Below are 21,545 nucleotides of genomic sequence, written 5' to 3' on the forward strand. Positions count from 1 at the left end.
CACACAAAATTCCATAACACATGAATCTAAATTTCATTAATTTAATCATTATGCTATTACATGGCGTCGGGTCTAATATTCATCCAATTAACTGCCTATTTTTAATGCCCAAAGACTACAATTTATAGAGGAAATTACAATATCGTGGATCATTTCAAGATCCATGATCTTCTCCATAAAGCTCTCAACATGATCATCCCCACAAAGCTCTCAACATGGATTTTTTTTCACAAAGACAATCCCTCATGGATTTGATTTTTCAAGCTTTTTAACAAATCCCTCCTTTTGATGCACTTTTATCATTTTCGCCTAATAGAAGTGATTCTCGCTCATTTTTCAAAAAATAGGTCTATGCATCATGAATCTATTTATGCATTCAAAAATGTATCTTAAACAACCAAAAATCACATTTTTGATTGAAATTATATGACTGGTGAAAAAGACTATTTCCTCCCTGAGTTAGATTGTGCAATAACCATATTACTTTTTATTATTATATTTAAATATAAAAAATATTATATTTATGCATTCAAAAATATATCTTAAACAACCAAAAATCACATTTTTGCTTGAAATTATATGACTGGTGAAAAAGACTATTTCCCCTGAGTTAGATTGTGCAATAACCATATTACTTTTATTTTATTATATTTAAATACAAAAATATTATAAAAGTATTTATTTATAATTTCTAATTAAAAATAAATGTTGGTCAAAGATACTAAACAATTTAATTGCTAAAATATGAAAAATAGTAACTTTGGCTCCACTATGTCATTGATTACTTCAACCGTTTACCATTCAATTGATTCCACGTGGTGCCGTTAGAAGTGGTCTTCTGGTTGTTCAGAACTTCTATTAATAACCTATGATATAAAATTGCAGACAACAATTAACTGATTGCGTCCTTCGACAATTTTAAGACAATAATCCAGCCATTTCTTCTGATTCCTTTCCATTGTGGTACTGGTGTGAGTTCTCTGACCATCTCTCTCGTTCGTTTGATCGATCGATCGAGGTGGGTTAGCCGATGGGGTCGTGGAATAGTATTCCTCTGGAAGTGATATACCAAATATTCGGATGGTTTGCCTTTGGTGTCTGGTCTATCAGCTTCTACCCTCAAGTTATTCTCAATTACCGTCGAAAGAGGTCCATTTCTGCTCTAAATGATTTATACATACACAAACATATTAAGAATTAGAAAAGAATTATATATCGGATACTAAGAAAAGAATTATATATCGGATACTAATATGCATACACTCCAATCTATTTTATTGGCAGTGTGGTGGGATTGAACTTCGACTTCTTGATATTTAATCTCACCAAGCATTCCAGTTATCTCATATACAACGCATCCTTATTCTTCAGTCCCGTAGTGCAGCGCCAGTATCATGAAAAATATGGCTACAATGAGGTCAGTAGAGTATATATGGTAATTAGTTTTGCAGCCGCTCAGAATTCTCCTTTGAACAACTTTATTGTAAGGGTTCACATTGTCTAAATATTCAGACATTTACATTTGTGCAAACGCTTGTTGAACCCCAAATAGAATCCGAATATGGCAGATTTCTGTCCTTTACACGATATTAAGGCTAAGCATGTCCAAACTTTTATAGAAACAGAATGAAATCAGCCTCGAAGTTTCATTCTTTAAGGAGAAGCCAAGGCACGATAGCTAGGATGTGAAAATTCGAGGCAGACTACTCCTCTCATCCACCACATCTTGGTGACTCCCACTGCCTTAGCCGACCATGCTCTCGACACCTTGCGCCCACCACTCCCCCCCTTCTAGTCCACCTCGGACCACCTTTTTCTTCCGTGACGATGATCGTGAAATCTTTACTTCCCATCTCTGCTAGAAGTCTCCCGCCTGAGTCCACTTTCTCACGTTCCGTTTCTGTGGATATCAGATACACCTGTCTTTCTTTTGTCATTTGGGAATCTGCTCTTTGGTCCTACCTCCAACACACCACATCCACCTCACCCTCCTCAAAGTCTAGATCTTGTCCCGTGAACAAGAGGTATGACAATGATTGGAAATTTCTCCTTAGCCAACTTCTACATGCCTTTACCCATACTCACCCATCCTACTCCCATCTTAAAGCTTCCTATCATTGCTCGCTTTTCCAGAAGAAGCGTCTCTTTATTTCCCAACAGAGATGTGAGTTGAGTGCTTCCTTTATCCATTCTCCTAAAATTTCTACTGCACCTTCTTCTCTTGCCACTCTCCCCTTCCTCAAGACCTAAAATTGATGTTTACCCATACATCCTCGTTGTATGATGTCCTTGGATAGTCCTCAATCCATGTTACCTCTCCTCCTCCCTTCTTGCCATTTGTTCTCATATTGAGATATCTGAGAGGCTGTTTGGATGATGAATACTAGTAAAGCAACCAATGAGGAAGATTTCCAAGTAGAGCTTCTCAAGCAGTGTCTTCATCTTATGGACAACCACCTAGCTAACCTGTTCAACCATGTGGTCTGCACAGGTTCTCCATAGTCTTGGTCACATCACATTATTCATCCAATTCGCAAATCGAGCTCTAGTATGGATCCCAACAATTATAGGATGATCATGGTAGGACACACGTTTTATGAACTTTATGACACGGTCCTCTATTTGAAGCTTTTCGGGGAACTTGAGAGGAGGCAACTTAGAGGAAGAGGACAGACCAGATTCATACTTGAGCACCAGACCATTGACCAATCCTTACACCTTGGGCCATGTAATATCCCTTTATTTATTTACTTAAAATTAATAGGGAATTCGCTTCAAAAAATTATACGATGCACTTCTATTCCAAAAAAGCACCATAAATTTTGCACAATTCACATGGTAGGTATTGCCAGCAAATTAATGAAATTTGCAATATAAATCCCATAAATCAAATGAAATGCTACAACTCTGGAAACATTTTATTAATGGAAATTTCAGGAGGAAATTTACATAAATATATGAAGCAAAAATTGGTTAGTCTCTTGGAAGTATTTTCCCTGAACTTCTTGACAATTCAGCCTTGAATATTTCAGCCTCTCCAGTGATACTATTTCGACCCTCCTTAAGCACAACAACTCATCCCACTTGTTGGTATCACTCCTTGTTCGACCACTTCAAACTCCCTTAGGATCAATGATTAGCTAGGGTGGCTTTACAACCGCCGAGACCAACAAAGGGTATGGCTACTCAAGTGATCCAAGTGGATATTGGTGGCCACCCTTTGTGCTAATACAATAGTTGTTTCTCCCAATGACGAATATATTTGTAGTAGAGGTGATGATCAGAAAGAATTATTACTCAAAGTTCCTCCCATAGTTATAGCAGAGAAATTAGCTTCCAAGCTAGAAATGACTGAAGGATTTTTTTGTTTCCTCGTAAAAGCCAATAATGGCCATCTCAATTTCATGTCCCTCAATGGATTAAAAAATTCGGTGCAAAATTTTCATGGTGAAGCTTTTCTAGTCAAGGAATGTGATATATTATCTACAAGGACACCTCATTCTAAAACATTAGATGGTCAGTTGAATCATGATGAAAACATCAACGAGAGGCCGAGTTTTCTTCAGTTTGCACTATAGTCTGGAGTTGTTTGTTTGCCATGGGAATCTACTGAGAAGTTATGGGATTATCGTGTTGAACTATGGGTCAACATACACTTTACAGATGACTTAGTTGATTGGGAACAACCATCATCTTATGACCAGAAATAAACATGTGGCTCTGTTGGGCTTAAGAATGGAGTTGTAACATGTTATATGAAATTTGTTTTTCAACAACTCTTCATGTAACCTGAAATTCAAAATATTGTATTAAGATGTGTAGAATGTGTTGATGTGGAGAAAAAGAGTTACGTCTTTTTCCAAATACAGGCCACGTTTGGTGCACTAGGCAACAGTGTGGATCATTACACTCCACAAGGTTTTTGGGATGTTTCTTGTGATTATAGTGGCTCACTTGTAGATATATGAGAACATCAAGATGCATCTGAATTTCATGATGCAATTGATGAGACTCTGAATGATTATCATCTAGAAACTACATTGTCAAAAATATTTGGTGGCATATTTGCACAAGAAGTTATTTGTCAAGGTTGTTGTCACAAAGCTGAGAAAATTGGTTTTAATTATAGAGGATTGCTTCGCGGAACAACACAATAGAATAGTGATGCTGGGGTGAGTTGTGTCAGGTTGGTACATCAAATACAGGTTAGAACATTTTACAGGAAAATTTCAGATCCTAGTATTGATATGCAGGTGCTAGATTATATGCAGTAGGGATTCTCTAGGGTTGTCTAGGACCTGGGAATACAAATTTGGATTGCTTGGGACAAGCAATCTCGGGAAGGGAGGTCCGTAATGTCCCTTTTTTGAGAATGGAAGAAAGGAGTCAATTAATTTAACTATTTAATGTCATCCTAACGGTGATAGTAAGTAAATAAAAAAGGGATTATTAAGTGGCTTTGATTTAATTAAGAAATAAAACTTATAAAGTCACTTTATTAAAAGGAAATAAAGGAAACCCATAGTATTTTGATGTCCCATGGTATTTATTATTGACCATGGTATTTCAGCGACCCATGGTATTTTCAGGAGGAAAAAAGGTATGGCTACTTAAGTGATCCAAGTGGATATTGGTGGCCACCCGCCTATTCCACTTGGATCCCCAACACTATTTTCTATCAATTTCCTATTTTTTAGCATAGTTTCCTATTTCGACAGTGTTCTATTTTGGCATTTTTCGGGTCCTAAACTTCTCGAGCTGTTTTGAGGCCCTAAATGATGTTTTTTTGGGAAATCGGCAAACATGAATCAAAGATAGATGTTTGCAGTCGTAAGTTGCTGTCCTTGGATAGACCTTTTTAATGGGCTATTGTGTGCGCAAATGGAGATTGTGTGCCAATGTTATGACCCCAAGAAGTTGATATTCCAACTAACCCATCGGGGCCCATAACTTTGGGTGCTTCATCTCCTAGGGTAAGGTTTTTCGATGTTTAGGGTTTCTCATTGTTTCTTCATGACAAAAAGGCCTTTGAGCCTCATTGTAACAAAGTTCAGAAGGCATGTAGCTGCCACATCTCTTCTCAAAGATAAGCTACCATCGCCCAAACTAGTTTGCTTTCATTCTATATGTAAGCAATTTTTAACATTTGCTATTTATTAATTGAAGTTCAGTTTCGCTGTATCTCTATGTTTCTATTTTAAATCTGTATTTCATTTCGTTCTTTCGTAAATCTGAATTAGTGGTATTAGAGCGGTTTGCTCTTTCTCTGTATTTTTGTGCATGTACCCAACGAGGTCGGGGTATAAGGAGTTGGGACTCAAACTGCTTGAGCCCTTGCAAGACTGGCCTTGCTGACCCCAACAACCTCCCATGGTGGAAGAAAAGTAAGACGAGGGAGCAAGAGATCCTATCAAATTGTTGCTTGAAGAAGCCCTCGAGCGACAAAGAAACGAGATGATGGATAGTTTTTCCTAGGTCCTTCGGCGACTACCATTGGGTGTGCATCTTCATCTAGCAGTCACTTCGAAGGCACCACCCCCTTTAAGGTACAAGTTAATTTTGACATTCCTATATTTGAAGGCCAGATCGACACAAATGCTCTAGATAAACGTTTAAATATGTTGGAAGGATATTTTTTAGTCCATAATTTTTCCGACAGAGAAAAAATTACTTTTGCACTCCTCAAGGCCGACCCCCATGTACTGGTGAAAAACTAATTGTGAGCAAAGATCTGAGGAGGAATCCTCACTATTTTCACTACACCCTATTGGGACTATTTCTGACATGCTGTTAAGGAACAATATTACCCTGTTGGGAGCTACGAAGACAAGTACATAAAATGGACCACGCTACGACATGAAAGCAACCAGGAAGTGCCAAAGTTTACGAATATCTTTCCTACCCTACACACAAAGATGGGTATCAAGGACTTTGAGCGACATTTGCTAACCAGTGTTATTAGGACCGGACCGAACCGGTTTGGATTGCCGATCCGACTGACATGGCTTATGTTCAATACAACCTTAGGTTGAAGCAAAACCAATTATTGAACAAGACACCTGAATCAAGCAACATAACTTTGGATGACTTTGATCCATCATCAGAGTGGGTTGTGGAGACCTAGTAACTGACATTTGACAAGGAAGATCTTTCTTGGATAGACTTGGACCCACTTCCAGCTCCACCTTCAAGGCCAAGGGAATCAAGTCAAAATCCCACTATAGATCCTTAATCTGCTACTGCTAATTCTGAGGATGAAGATGAATGGGAGGTTGAGGATGTTGATTCTGATTAGTAATTTAGTATTAATAGTATTGTAGTTTGATGTATTAGAGGGCATTTAAAGTTTGTATCTTGATGTATTTTGTTTGAGACATGTATTGCATTAAGTGCTATTTTGGTATTATCATATTATGCATTCTTGTTATATGAATGAGAACTTTTTCATATTTGTGTATAAATGGATTGAATTTATATGGATGCACATGAATATATATGTTTTTCTTTAAAATTTGAATATTTTATATATTTTTGCTCAACTGGTATTTTGGTCCAGTTTTTTTATTGGTTTCTGTCCAGTTCTGAATGGTTCTTGGTCTAAAGGGTCTACTAATTCGACAATTGATCTGGTTCTGATAACTATGTTGGTAACTCAAGTGCCGTGGTTGTTTGCACAAACACATCTAGGAAAAAATGGAGTTCTTGGACATCTCCTCACTTGGTGTAACATATCAATATGCTGTCAAGTTCAAGCAGAAATTTAAACAGAAGAAGCGAGACTTTGGATCGACGAATCTGAAGCAGGACAAGGGCACCCCCAAACCACATAACAAAAGATAGAGCCAAGTTGGAACGACTTAGGACAACCCATCAAAACCGCAAGCAACGAATAGCAATGGGAAGATGAGGAAAGACATAGGAAAGTGGTGTGAGTTCAACAAGAGCCCCACTGAAAACACAAATGAATCTCACACAAAGCAGTCATTGGTGGCCGAGCTCAAAGCTTCAGAGTCAGACACATGTTCCAACTCTGAAATATAACCTGACAAGGGGAAGCAAATCATTGATGCAGAACCCAGCGCCATGGTTGCCACCACCAAGGTCAAGAAAAGTGAGCTCGAAGATCCGAAGGTGGGTGAGCGTCTCTTCCACTCAGATGTGGGTGAGGGGTGCTCCGTTGCAGTTCATTGTCGATAGTGGGAGTCAAAAAAGCCTCATCTTAGCATAGGTCGTTAAGCGGTTGGGCCTGTCGACAACACCACACTCGCAGCCATACACCATAGGGTGGCTCCACCAAGGGCGAGATCTTTGCTTTAGCTAGTAGTGCTACTTTCCCTACAACATCAAGCCTCACACTTCCAAATCACACCTCTCCTAGGGGTACCCACTTTTTGGTGGGTAGCAATCCCCATGAGTGAGCTCCCGCTTTCCTTTTATTGTGATGACTATCCGAATACCGTGGGTCACCTTTTCTGTTAATAAAGTGACTTTATAATATTCTCTTTTCTTAGTCATTTTTAATTAGTTAATTCCCTCATATCTCAATTAATTTTAATTTGTAGCCTAGGTTGCTATGATGATCTATGTTCCCAATGTCCGAAAAAAGGGACATTATAGTCCTCCCTTCTCGAAATTGCTTGTCCTCAAGCAATCCATACACCTATACTAGGATCCCAAACAAGTCTGTAGAATGCTTCAACACATAACTGCCATATCATCTCAACAATGTTGAACTTGGTACTATTGCTACATGTTGCCATGCCTAGAAGCAATCCATAGAAGTGCAATCTATCCTCTGTAAGAATTCTTAGTGAATTTGCAGAGTACTCCATAACATATTCCCCAACATCCTATGAGATAGGGCTTGTCCCAGGCACCCCTTCGAGTTCACATGATGGAAGATCAAATTTTATGAGTAAGATCCTTGATTCTTGTTGAAGTTTCTAAGTCTACTAGTTAGAAACCCTCCATGCACTTTACTGATTTATTCCTACCTACTTGTTCTATTACTTAACAAGTTATTTACCATGTAAATACTGAAAATAAACACTAGTGCATGCTCAACATATTACAAATCATCAACTGAAGGAAACAGAAACAAACACACAAAATGACATCGTTATTTTTGGACCAATGTCCCCGGAAAAACCCAATGCGGGAAAACCGACACAACTATATGAGGGTTTTCTTAGTAAGAAGTTTCAGAATACAATCTGGGTGCCAAATCTGGCGGACCCAACAAAGAATGCCCGTGGCAGTAGTACCTCTCAGTGTGAGACAGATGTCTCGGCTGAAACCCCGGATAAACCCTCCGGCAGCTCCTCAGCTCCAATCGACCCCAGAAACCCTAGTGTCTACCTCTCTGGATTGCGTCAGCCTCTCTCTGCCCAGCATTGGCCTTGCGTTACCCTGAATAGGCCCGCGTCAGCCTCAGGAGGCCCTGCGTTAGCCTTTTGGCCCTCTGCGTTAGCTACGCTGGCCTCTCTGAAGCACTGCGCAACTCCTCGCTACCTCTGCGTGGCCCTGCGTGAGCCTTGGCTGCTACTGCGTCACTCTCTCTGGCTCCTGTGCTGATCTCCTTACACTATCTTTGCCTCTCTGTCTCTTTATACTCATTGCCCCTTAGCTGCAACTCCGATCACTGATTCTATCTCTCTTAGCAAACCTCGCTCTAGAGAATAGAATGATTGATCATTTGGTGTGTTCTCCAAGTGACCCTCAAGCCTCCCCTTATACTTTTCTCGTTGACATATCAACGACCGAGATTAAGTCCCTAATCAACGGCGAAGGTTAGATCTGGCTTGATCCATGTCTTTTGGACCATTCTAACATAGTATTATATTAATCCACATTAATATTTTAATTTCCCTAAGTTTAGACTTAGGGACTCCATTAAAAATATTAATTATTTTAATATTTCTCAAACTGTTTAGAATCTGCCCAAACCCTTTCTGGGTATTGAAGATCTCATGTGCCCCAACCTCTGCACCAAATTTTGTGGCTAGAGCACATCCGATGCTACACCAAATCAACACTCCCTCTTAGCGAGGACTGTGCTCTAGCAATACTCCTCACTGAGTATCACCCTGATCATCCGGCATTGGTCCCTGTGCTGATGCTAGGCCTGCTACCCATCATCCTCTGCACTGCTGCATCTTGTACTGCTGCCCATGGCTCTGCCACTGCCACTGTTGCATCTGTACGATAGCTCCCTCTGCATCCGTGCTGCTGCTCATGGCTCTGCCACTACCACTGCTGCATTTGCACTGCATCTCCTCTCATCATGCTGCATCGTGTTACCCACTGTTGCACTGCAACTCAGTTACTGAGAAGTAAGTAACTGATCTCCCAACTCTGACCTCTCTGTCAGGCTAGAGTACTCCTGATGTTGAAGCTCCCTCTGCCACTGACAAGTGCTCCCTCTCTGACCTCTGCGCTGCTGCAACAACTCCCTGCATCTCGCACTGTTGCACACCTCTATGTGCCATCCTGCACTGGTGCAACACTCCTGTGCCTCTCGCACTGCTGCAGCTCGCTAGCCTCGCGCTGTCCTGGGAATCCTGCACTATAGCTCTCTCTGCTGCTCCATCCGTATCCGTCTTTACCCACATCCACCAGTCCTGCTACTCCTCATCGGAGCTCCTGTAGCAAGGTCTAATCCAAGAGGCTGGGTACCTCGAGGATCCTGCCCCTCATCACCTGTAGTCCATCTGATTACAGCTCGATGTCTCCCCACTTTCGCTCAAGTGGTGCGTGTACACTCATGGCACAGTCATTGTCTCTCTCCACTTCCTTCCCTGCCCTTGCTAGCGCTGCCTTAGTCTCGGAAAACTCTCCCTTACTCTTCTTCCTTGGACACTAGGTCACATAATGACCCAGCGCCCCACAGTGGAAGCACTTGATCTTGGAGAGATCCTTCTTCTTCTGTTTTTCTTGCTTCCCTCAGATGCTAGGGCAACATCTTCCTCCTCCTCCCTTTTGACTCTGATCCCCTTACTGCTGCTTCCCGCCTTGGTCTGCCATCTGATCTCTTCTTGGCGAAGAGCCGCCCACATCTCCTCCTAAGGTGGAAGGGTCCCTCTACCCAGCATACTCTGGACAAATATCTCCCAGTCTTCTGAGGCTGCATTCAGGGCTGTCCTCACCATCAATTCTTGATTCGGTGTGGCTCCTATGAAAGTCAACTGATCTCGGATCTTATTCAGTCCTCCGAGGAAGGTGTCGATCGGTTTTCCCTTCTTCATCTGATATGACCTCATCTGATTTTCTAGTAACATCCTTCTCTGCACAGAAGTATGCTGGTACAATTTCTTTGGGGCCTCCCACATCTCATATGTCGTTTCCTTCTCGGCAATGTGTGGTACTACATGGTCCTTGACCTCGTCAAGGATGATTCTCTTGGCACTTGCCATTGCCTCCTCGTACTTGTCGTTATCAGCTGGGTCAACTGGGATTACTATCGTCCTCAAGGCGAAGTGCTTGACAAGATTTTTGTCAAGTATGGATAAGATTCTGACCTTCCAAACTGCGAAGTTTGAGGCTCAGTCCAGTTTGTCCTGGTCTCTTACTCCGTGTAATGCCATGCTGCTCTTCTACTTCCCTCCTGGAAGTTCTCGATGTGACTCCCTCCGAGTCTCGATTTCCCTCTTGGAAATCCTTCTGCCGATGTCGAGATGCCCCCTACTTTGATTGTCTGTGCAACTGCACCATTGATCCAGATTTCTCGGCTAGAAACCCCCGGTAACAACTCCCTCCTCCTTGGCCTTGCCCTGTTAAGTACTGTTCTGACTACAGTACCCCACCAGCTCCACTCTGCAACTTTCCTACAACCTCCTAAACCCAACAACTTGAAGGTGAGAGTTCCTAGGCTTTGCGCAATCCCGACACCAACAACTCGGCCTCCTCAGCCAACTACGTCAGCGCTCCTAGCTTCTATGTGGCTCTGCGTGAGCCTCCCTTTGCCTCCCTTAGCCTTTGCGCTGCCTCTTCCTGGCTCACCCTTGATGACGCAGGCACTGCGTCACCCTTCCCTTGTTGCTGCTCTGCTAGGAACAACTTCTGTCACTCGAGACAACTGTTTTCTGCTGCTATTGCTCCGCTTGGCTGATGTCCTCAGTTCTCCTGTGATCTGCAACCACGCTCTGATACCATGTTGAAGTTTCTAAGTCTACTAGTTAGAAACCCTCCATGCACTTTACTGATTTATTCCTACCTACTTGTTCTGTTACTTAACAAGTTATTTACCATGTAAATATTGAAAATACACTCCAGTGCATGCTCAACATATTACAAATCATCAACTGAAGGAAACAGAAACAAGCACACAAAATGACATCGTTATTTTTGGACCAATGTCCCCAGAAAAACCCAATGCGGGAAAACCGGTGAAGATATCTGAGGGTTTTCTTATTAAGAAGTTTCATAATACAATCTGGGTGCCAAATCCGACTTACCCAACAGAGAACGCCCTTGGCAGTAGTACCTCTCAGTCTGAGACAGATGTCTCGGCTGAAACCCTGGATAAATCCTTCAACAGCTCCTCAGCTCCAATCTGCCCTAGGAACCCTAGTGTCTGCCTCTCTGGATTGCGTCAGCCTCTCTCTGCCCAGCGTTGGCCCTGCGTCACCTTGAATAGGCCTGCGTCAACCTCAGGAGGCTCTGCATCAGCCTTCTAGCCCTCTGTGTCAGCTATGCTGGCCTATTTGAAGTACTGCGGGAACTCCTGGCTGCCTTTGCGTGGCCCTGCGTGAGCCCTGGTTGCTACTGCGTCACTCTCTCTGGCTCTTGCACTGATCTCCCGACACTATCTCTGCCTCTCTGTCTCTCTATACTCACTGCCCCTCAACTGCGACTTCTATCACTGATTCTATCTCTCTTAGCAAACCCTACTCTAGAAAATAGAATGACTGATCATTTGGTGTGTTCTCCAAGTGACCCTCAAGCCTCCTCTTATACTTTTCTCGTTGACATATCAACGGCCGAGCTTAAGTCCCTAATCAATGGCGAAGGTTAGATCTGGCTTGATCCATGTCTTTTGGACCATTCTAACACAGTTTTATATTAATCCACATTAATATTTTAATTTCCCTAAGTTTAGACTTAGGGACTCCATTAAAAATATTAATTATCTAAATATTTCTCAAACTGTTTAGAATCTGCCCAAACCCTTTCTGGGTATTGAAGATCTCATGTGCCCCAACCTCTCCACCAAATTTCGTGGCTAGAGCACATCCGATGCTACACCAAATCAACACTCCCTCTTAGTGAGGACTGTGCTCTAGCAATACTCCTCACTGAGTATCACCCTGATCATCTGACATCGGTCCTTGTGCTGATGCTAGGCCTGCTACCGATCATCCTCTGCACTGCTGCATCTTGTACTGCTGCCCATGGCTCTGCCACTGCCACTGCCACTGCTGCATTTGTACGATAGCTCCCTCTACATCTGTGCTGCTGCTCATGGTTCTGCCACTGCCACTGCTGCATCTCCTCTCATTATGTTGCATCGTGCTGCCCACTGTTGCACTGCAACTCAGTTATTGAGAAGTAAGTAACTGATCTCCCAACTCTGACCTCTCTGTCAGGCTAGAGTATTCCTGATGTTGAAGCTCCCTTTGCCGCTGACAAGTGCTCCCTCTCTGACCTCTGCGCTGCTGCAACAACTCCCTGCATCTCGCACTGTTGCACACCTCTCTGTGCCATCCTGCACTGGTGCAACACTCCCGTGCCTCTCGCACTGCTGCAGCTTGCTAGCCTCGCGCTGTCCTGGGAATCCTGCACTATAGCTCTCTCTGCTGCTCCATTCGCATCCGTCTTTACCCACATCCGCCAGTCCTGCTACTCCTCATCGGAGCTCCTGTAGCAAGGTCTAATCCAAGAGGTTGGGTACCTCGAGGATCCTGCCCCTCATCGCCTGTAGTCCATCTGACTACAGCTCGATGTCTCCCCACTTTCGCTCAAGTGGTGTGTGTGCACTCATGGCATAGTCATCGTCTCTCTCCACTTCCTTCCTTTCCCTTGCTGGCGCTGCCTTAGTCTTAGAAGATTCTCCCTTACTCTTCTTCCTTAGACACTCGGTCGCATAATGACCCAGCTCCCCACAGTGGAAGCACTTGACCTTGGAGAGATCCTTCTTCTTCCGTTTTTCTTGCTTTCCCTCAGATGCTAGGGCAACATCTTCCTCCTCCTCCCTTTTGACTCTGGTCCCCTTACTGCTGCTTCTCGCCTTGGTCTGTCGTCTGATCTCTTCTTGGCGAAGAGCCGCCCACATCTCCTCCTAAGGTGGAAGGGTCCCTCTGCCCAGCATACTGTGGACAAATACCTCCCAGTCTTCTGAGACTGCATTCAGGGCTGTCGTCACCATCAATTCTTGATTCGGCGTGGCTCCTATGAAAGTCAACTGATCTCGGATCTCATTCAGTCCTTCGAGGAAGGTGTCGATCGGTTCTCCCTTCTTCATCTGATATGACCTCATCTGATTTTCTAGTAACATCCTTCTCTGCACAAAAGTATGCTGGTACAATTTCTTTAGGGCCTCCCACATCTCATATGTCGTTTCAAACTCGGCAATGTGTGGTACTACATGGTCCTTGACCTTGTCAAGGATGATGCTCTTGACCCTTGCCATTGCCTCCTCGTACTTGTTGTTATCAGCTGGGTCAACTGGGATTAGTATCATCCTCAAGGTGAAGTGCATGACACGATTTCTGTCAAGTACGAATAAGATTCTGGCCTTCCGGACTGCGAAGTTTGAGGCTCTGTCCAGTCTGTCCTGGTCTCTTACTCCATGTAGTGCCATGCTGCTCTTCTACTTCCCTCTTGGAAGTTCTCGATGTGACTCCCTTTGAGTCTTGATTTTCCTCTTGGAAATCCTTCTGCCGATGTCGAAATGCCCCCTACTTTGATTGTCTGTGCAACTGCACCACTGATCCAGATTTCTCGGCTGGAAACCCTCGGTAACAACTCCCTCCTCCTTGGCCTTGCCCTGTTAGGTACTGTTCTGACTACAGTACCCCACCAGCTCCACTCTGCAACTTTCCCACAACCTCCTAAACCCAGCAACTTGAAGGTGAGAGCTCCTAGGCTCTGCGCAATCCCGACACCAACAACTCGGCCTCCTTAGCCAACTGCATCAGCCCTCCTAGCTTCTACATGGCTCTGCGTGAGCCTCCCTTTGCCTCCCTTAGCCTTTGTGCTGCCTCTTCCTGGCTCACCCTTGATGACGTAGGCACTGTGTCACCCTTCCCTTATTGCTGCTCTGCTAGGAACAACTTTGTCACTTGAGACAGCTGTTTTCTGCTGCTATTGCTCCGCTTAGCTGATGTCCTTAGTTCTCCTGTGATCTGCAACCATGCTCTGATACCATGTTGAAGTTTCTAAGTCTACTAGTTAGAAACCCTCCATGCATTTCATTGATTTATTCCTACCTACTTGTTTTGTTACTTAACAAGTTATCTACCATGTAAATATTGAAAATACACTCCAGTGCATGCTCAACATATTACAGATCATCAACTGAAGGAAACATAAACAAGCACACAAAATGACACCGTTATTTTTGGACCAATGTCCTCGAAAAAACCCAATGCGGGAAAACTGGTGCAGATATCTGAGGGTTTTCTTATTAAGATGTTTCAGAATACAATCTGGGTGCCAAATCCAACTTACCCAACAGATAATGCCCTTGGCAGTGGTACCTCTCAGTTTGAGACAGATGTCTCGGGTGAAACCTCGGATAAATCCTTCGGCAGCTCCTCAGCTCCAATCTGCCCTAGAAACCCCAGTGTCTGCCTCTCTGGATTGCGTCAGCCTCTCTTTGCTGAGCGCTGGTCCTGTGTCACCCAGAATAGGCCTGCGTCAGCCTCAGGAGGCCCTACATCAGCCTTCTGGCCCTCTTTGTTAGCTACGCTGGCCTCTCTGAAGTACTGCGCAACTCCTGGCTACCTTTGCTTGGCCCTGACTGCTACTGCATCACTCTCTCTGGCTCCTACGTTGATCTCCCGACACTATCTCTGCCTCTCTGTCTCTCTATACTCACTGCCCCTCAACTGCAACTCCGATCACTGATTTTATCTCTCTTAGCAAACCCTACTCTAGAGAATAGAATGACTGATCATCTGGTGTGTTCTCTAAGTGACCCTCAAGCCTCCTCTTATACTTTTCTCGTTGACATATCAACGGCCGAGATTAAGTCCCTAATCAACGGCGAAGGTTAGATCTGGCTTGATCCATGTCTTTTGGACCATTCTAACACAGTTTTATTGTAATATCCCCCTTTTGGGATATCCCTTGAGCCCAAGCAAACTCCAACCAAATAGTACACAAGTGATATAGTAGCCAGGAAGCTCAAAGAGATAAAAATAACAACAGTGCAATATACGATAATGTAAACATGGAATATAAGCAGATACTCAAGAAATCTAGAGAGAAATGCTAAGCCGTTTTATTATACTGAGCAATGGAAAGAGTACAGGAGGTGATCAGAAAGATAGCACCTCGACTTGCACAAGGCAAGCGAAGAAATACACTCAGAATGGTAAGGGAATGGCCTCTCTCTGAACTGCGTCCAAGTTGCCGGAGAACCGCTGTGTTGCTGCTACTGCTGGAATCAAATGAGGATTTGGGGCTGTTCCCCTCCTCAGAATATGTTGAAACTCTGGAATCAACCTCTGCTCAATAAACCCAGAAAAGCCCAGAAAGCTTTCCGAAAATAGCTGACCCCCAAAAATCACCCCCTTGAGGATCTACGCTGTCCCTCAAGGCTCTACGCTGTCCCTCAAGGCTCTACGCTGCCACTGAATAGAACCCTCCAAAACTCTGCCCGAAACTCTGCCAAAATCCTCCAATATGCAACGACTAATCCCTTGCTCAATCTCCCAGCTCAAATCCTCCACATAAACCCAATCCGGAGCTCCTACCCAAAGAGACTGCGTCCTCCTCTCTCAAGATTGCGCAGTCATCAAGTGCTTAGCTCCTCCTCAACTCCAAAAATCGATCCTCCTGCAAAGGACTGATGGAACTACCTTGCCCGAGCAGGCACTCGAAGTCCCCCGGGGCTAAGGGTGAGATCTCCGAACGGAGACACTCGATGCACTAAACAGTGCTGCAGACAGGCTAAATAACCAGCGTGCTCTAAGTCGAAGTGACTAGCTCAAATGCAACATAATTGAATGCCCAAAATGAGGAGGCTCCTCTCTCCTTTATAGCGTTGGCCTCTCTGAAAACCCTAAGGCCCACCTCCTCCAACGTAGCTTCTCTCTTGCCACGTGTTCCTCTCCATCTACGCAGTCCCTCCAAGTGTCTGCGTGGGCCCCTTCTCTACGTGGTCCTTTGGCCCCCTTGGCTCCCCTTTTAAGTCACAACGTTGTGCTACTAGGGAGTGACTATATTCAAAAAGTGAGTTATATCCCCCTTTCCTTACCTTTTTATTTATTAATAACTATAGAAGGCAAAATTGAGCAAAATCGAATATTCCAATTAGCCATGGCTAATTATGAATATTACAGTCTCCCCCGGCAAAATGTTGCTTGTCCTCAAGCAACTGAAGTGATGGATGCTGCAAAATTTTCTCACTCTCCCAAGTGGCATCCTCATTCGGTAAATTCTTCCACCTCACCAAGAATTCCCGGACTGTCCTGCTCCGTAGCTGCCTCTCCCTGGTATCAATAATAGCCTCTGGCTGCAACACCAAATGCCCCTCATCATCCGTGGGTGGTAGCTCATCTGTCACTGTCACTTGCTGCCCCAATGCCTTCTTTAGGCATGATACATGAAAAACGTTATGAATCTTGCTGCCTTGGGGCAACTCCAACTCATACGCAACCTGTCCAATCCTGCGTATCACCCTGTATGGCCCATAAAAGCGGGGCTTGAGCTTCTCAGCCCCCTTTTGCTTCAGTGACGACTGTCGGTATGGCTGTAATCGTAGGTAGACCAAGTCCCCTACCTCAAACTGTCTCTCCACTCGACCCTTGTCAGCATATAGCTTCTGCTGGTTCTGTGCTGTAGCCATATTATCCTTGAGAGCTCGGAGAATATCCTGACTCTCTTGGATCCAAATCTTGGCTCTCGGAGCCTTGCTAGCACCAAACATCACGTCAGCAAAAGATAAAGGATGATATCCATACAAAGCATAGAATGGTGACATACCAATGGACATGTGATGTGTAGTGTTGTAGCAATATTCCCCCAGATGCAGCCACTTCAGCCATGCTTGCTGTTGCCCGTTGACATAGTTACGCAAGTAGCCCTCTAGCCACTTGTTAACTATCTCTGTCTGCTCGTCCGTCTGTGGGTGATAACTGGTACTCAATGTCAACTCCGTCCCCATCAACCGGAAAAGCTCCTGCCAAAACCCGCCCATGAAACGGCTGTCCCTATCATTGGTGATGGTCTTAAGAAGACCATGTAGCCTAAAGACCTCTCTGAAGAACAACTCAGCCACTTGCGCTGTTGTGTAGTGTGCGGGTATGGCGAAAAAATGTGCGTACTTTGTCAGTCGATCAACGACGACAAAGATACAATCCTTGCCCTGTACCATGGGCAACCCTGTGATGAAGTCCATTGAAATACACTCCCATTTCCCCTCCGGAATGGGAAGAGGCTGCAATAATCTTGCGGGATGGCTCATCTCCCCCTTGTTCCTCTGGCAAACGTCGCACTCCCGGATATGCTGGAGTACGTCCTCCTTGAGGCCCTTCCATGAGAACCTCTCTCTAATGGCCCTGTAGGTTTTGGTAAACCCCTGATGGCCGGCCAATGGTGAATCATGTGATGCCTGAAGTATCTTTTTCTTGAGCTGAGATCCCTCAGTCAAGAAGATCCGGTCCCTGTAGTACATGATCTCATCGACCACCCTGTACCTATCATCTGCCACCTGCCCATCTAGAACCTCACATGCAAATCTGTCTTTGGAGCACTCTACTAAGAGTCGAGCCCTCCAGTTTGTATCCAAGCTCATAAGAGACAACGTGGCTGGTCTACGTGAAAGGGCATCTGCTACCACGTTGTTCTTACCCTTGACATACTCAATGTCAAAGTCATACACTTGGATCTTACTGATCCACTTCTGCTGCCTCTCCTGTAGCTGTTTCTGCTCCAAAAAGAACCTGAGGCTGTTGTGATCAGTCCTCACCCTGAACCTGTTACCCACTAAATATTGCCGGAACTTGGCCAATGCATGCATGATGGCCAGCATCTCCTTGTCGTATATAGAATACAACCTCTCGTGCGGAAGGAGCTTCCAGCTCTCAAAGGCTATAGGGTGACCTCCCTGCATCAACACTGCGCCGATCCCCTCTCCCGACGCATCACACTCCAAAACAAATGGCTGCGAAAAATCCGGCAATGCAAGCACTGGGCAGCTACTCATAACCTCCTTGAGCCTGTCAAAGGCTCGCTGCGCTGTATCCGACCAACTGAATGCCCCCTTCCTCGTCAGATCTGTCAGGGGTGCAGCAAGCTGTGAGAAACTCTTGACGAACTTCCGATAGTAAGTACAAATGCCAATGAATCCCCGAAGTTCTGTCACGTTCCTCGGCTCCGGCCAATCTCTGATGGCCCTGATCTTCTCCTCGTGGACTCTCACTCCGTCCACCCCTATGATGTGTCCCAAGTACAACATCTCCATCAACCCAAACTCACACTTGGAGAGCTTGGCATAGAACTGCTGCTCCTCCAAGATGCGCAACACTGTCTCAATGTGCTGGAGATGCTCCTCCCAAGTCCTGCTGTAAATGAGGATATCATCAAAGAACACCAACACAAACTTCCTTAAGTGACTGTGGAAGATGTGATTCATGCAGGACTGGAATGTAGCTGGGGCGTTGGTTAGCCCGAAGGGCATCACCAAAAACTCAAAGTGCCCATAGTGACACCTGAAGGCGGTCTTGGGAATGTCCTGTTCCCTCACGCGAATCTGATGGTACCCAGTTCTCAAATCAATCTTTGAGAAGAACCGTGCTCCTCTCAACTCATCCATCAACTCATCGATCCTGGGTATGGGGTACCTGTTCTTCAGGGCCCTGTAGTCAATGCACATCCTCAACGTGTCGTCCTTCTTCTTCACCAACACCACAGAAGAAGCAAAAGGACTCGTGCTTGGCCGAATGTGCCCAAGAGCCAGCAACTCCTGAATGGCCCGCTTAATCTCATCCTGATAGGCCTTGGGATGCCTATAGGGGGTAGTAATTACTGACTGTATGCCCTGCTCAAGCGTAATGGTGTGCTCAAACCCCCGGTCCGGTGGCTGTCCCGATGGAATCTCCCCAAACACTGTGGCATACTGGTTAAGGATGGACTGTATCTCCAGGTGCACTGCCTGCCCTATAGTCCCTGCCTCTGATGCACGCAGCTCCACTGCCCACTCTACGTCTCCCTTCCGGAAGACTGCCTCCATCCGATGAGCCGAAACAGTCTGAGGTGGATATGTGTGCTGTCCCCGTATCTTCTCATGCCTCCCTATCTTCTCATCATCCCACTCCATCTCTAGGGCCTTCCAATCTGTCGTGACCTTCCCTAGAGTGATAAGCCACTGAACACCCAGTATCATGTTGGTGTCTAGAATATTGACCACGAAAAAGTGGTCAGTCAGTGTGTAGGTGCCCATCGTCATTGATAACTCTTGAACATAGCGAGCACACACCATGGTCTGATCTCCTGGGACCAAAACTGAAAATCCATCGATGCTCTCTGTCTGTATACCTCTTTGCTCAACCATCTGTGCATCGATGAAGTTGTTGGTTGCCCCACTGTCAACCAAAACTGATACTCGCTAGCCACGAACTGTCCCCCGTACGCGTAGCATCAAATACTTGGGAACTCCTCGCAGTGCTGCAAGGGCCCCTTCGGTAGGTGCAAAAGCTGCACCACCTGCTATTGGCGGTGGAGGTGGCAAAGGATCCCGCGCGACATGACTATCTCTTGCCTCCACATCATCCTCCTCATCCTCTTCCCCGCTGCTGTTGGAGAAGACCTCAATAAAGTGTGCTTTGCCAGCAGCACATCTATGTCCCGGTGCCCACGACTCCTGACAGGTAAAACACAACCACTTCTTCTTTAGCTTCCTCCTGGCATCATTATCAATCTGTGCTCGTCCTGGATTCCCCTTTAGAGTTGGAATCATCACACCCTTCCCCTTAGGCTGGAAAGCCTGTCTCTGGGAGTAAGGTGTCCAGGTCCTGGGTAAGGCATCCTGTAAGTCCCGCGTCGTGCTAATAGCATCCTGGAGTGTGGCTGGTCTAGTGGATCTGACTAGACCCCGAAGTGGCTCTGCTAACCCCTCAACATACATGTAGATCCTCCGTGCCCCGGATAGATCTGGCACCATCACTGAAACCCTCAAGAAGTCTGCAATGTAAGTCTCTGGGCTCCCGGTTTGTTTGAGCCTTGTCAGCTCAACAAAGTGCTGTTCCGGATCCCTCCGGTCAAACCTCTCCATCAATCTCCTGGTGAACTCGGCATATGTCGTCACTGTGGAGTGTCCGAGTGTAACCAACCCATGGAACCACCAGTCCTGGGCCTCACCATCCAAATGTAATGTCGCCACCTTGATGGCCTCTGTCTCCGACATCTGGTTAAGCTGGAAATAGATGTCCAGCTTCTCCACCCAAGACCTTGCCGAACTGTTTGATGAACCATCAAACGTAGGCAAGTGGAATCTACTAGCTGTGCGGTGGGTGTCTCCATCATGATAATGTCGGTATCCTCTATGATGGTTGCGGGGTCCACTGTCCCGCTGGAGCTGAACAAAGTCTCTGAATGAGAGAGCATCCCTGAACTCCTGCCCATAGGCCTGGTACTCTGCAAAATAATCGCCCATATGACCGGGCTCTGCCTCCTGCTGGGCTCCGGCCCCCGTGTCTGCTCTTAGGAAAGTGGGCATGGTAGAGCGGGTAGGGGCATGTGAGGCCATTTGCTAAGTAGTATCATGCTGAGCGGCACCCTGCTCTGGAAATTGGTGGGATGTATTCGATCCCTCACCAACCTGGAAAACCCGTGGGTTCTCACGCTGTCTAGCATCTACTACCGTGAATCTCTGCCCCATCACCTCGATCTGCCTCGACAGATCCTGTACTGATTTGAGGAGCATATCTGCAAATATCTTCCCATCCTCATCTGCCATTGGATCCTCCTGCCCTGCATCCACCACAGGCTCCTCCTGTTCTGTGTCCACCACCCGAACACAGTCTCCTTCTCCATAGGTGTTCTCCAACCTACGCTCAGTATCTCTGGATTTCCTACCTCTGTAACAGATGTAGGGCTTTCCTCGGTGTCATAGACTGCTAGCTCCACAGGCTGAGCCAGATCTATGCTCTGATACCACTGTAATATCCCCCTTTTGGGATATCCCTCGAACCCAAGCAAACTCCAACCAAATAATACACAAGTGATATAGTAGTCGGGAAGCTCAAAGAGATAAAAATAACAACAGTGCAATATACGATAATGTAAACATGGAATATAAGCAGATACTCAAGAAATGCAGAGAGAAATGCTAAGCCATTTTATTATACTGAGCAATGGAAAGAGTACAGGAGGTGATCAGA

At 45.3% G+C, this 21,545-nt stretch overlaps 1 protein-coding gene across 1 annotated transcript in view; it reads left to right on the forward strand.

Moving 5' to 3' along the window:
* The first annotated feature begins 875 nt into the window (after nucleotides 1–875).
* LOC149167794 (PQ-loop repeat family protein / transmembrane family protein) overlaps nucleotides 876–21,545 on the forward strand; it is a 338,289-nt gene continuing 317,619 nt past the window's right edge. Inside the window, exons 1-2 of the mRNA XM_089431597.1 lie at nucleotides 876–1,149; nucleotides 1,285–1,417. Of these exons, the coding sequence (XP_089287723.1) occupies nucleotides 1,031–1,149; nucleotides 1,285–1,417 (252 nt within the window). The 5' untranslated portion in view covers nucleotides 876–1,030. The remainder of the gene's footprint in view (nucleotides 1,150–1,284; nucleotides 1,418–21,545) is intronic.

Source organism: Pinus tabuliformis, chromosome 5_1 (genome assembly GCF_031772625.1).
Source record: "Pinus tabuliformis cultivar Carrire ecotype Pingquan chromosome 5_1, CPIR1, whole genome shotgun sequence".
NCBI lineage: Eukaryota > Viridiplantae > Streptophyta > Pinopsida > Pinales > Pinaceae > Pinus > Pinus tabuliformis.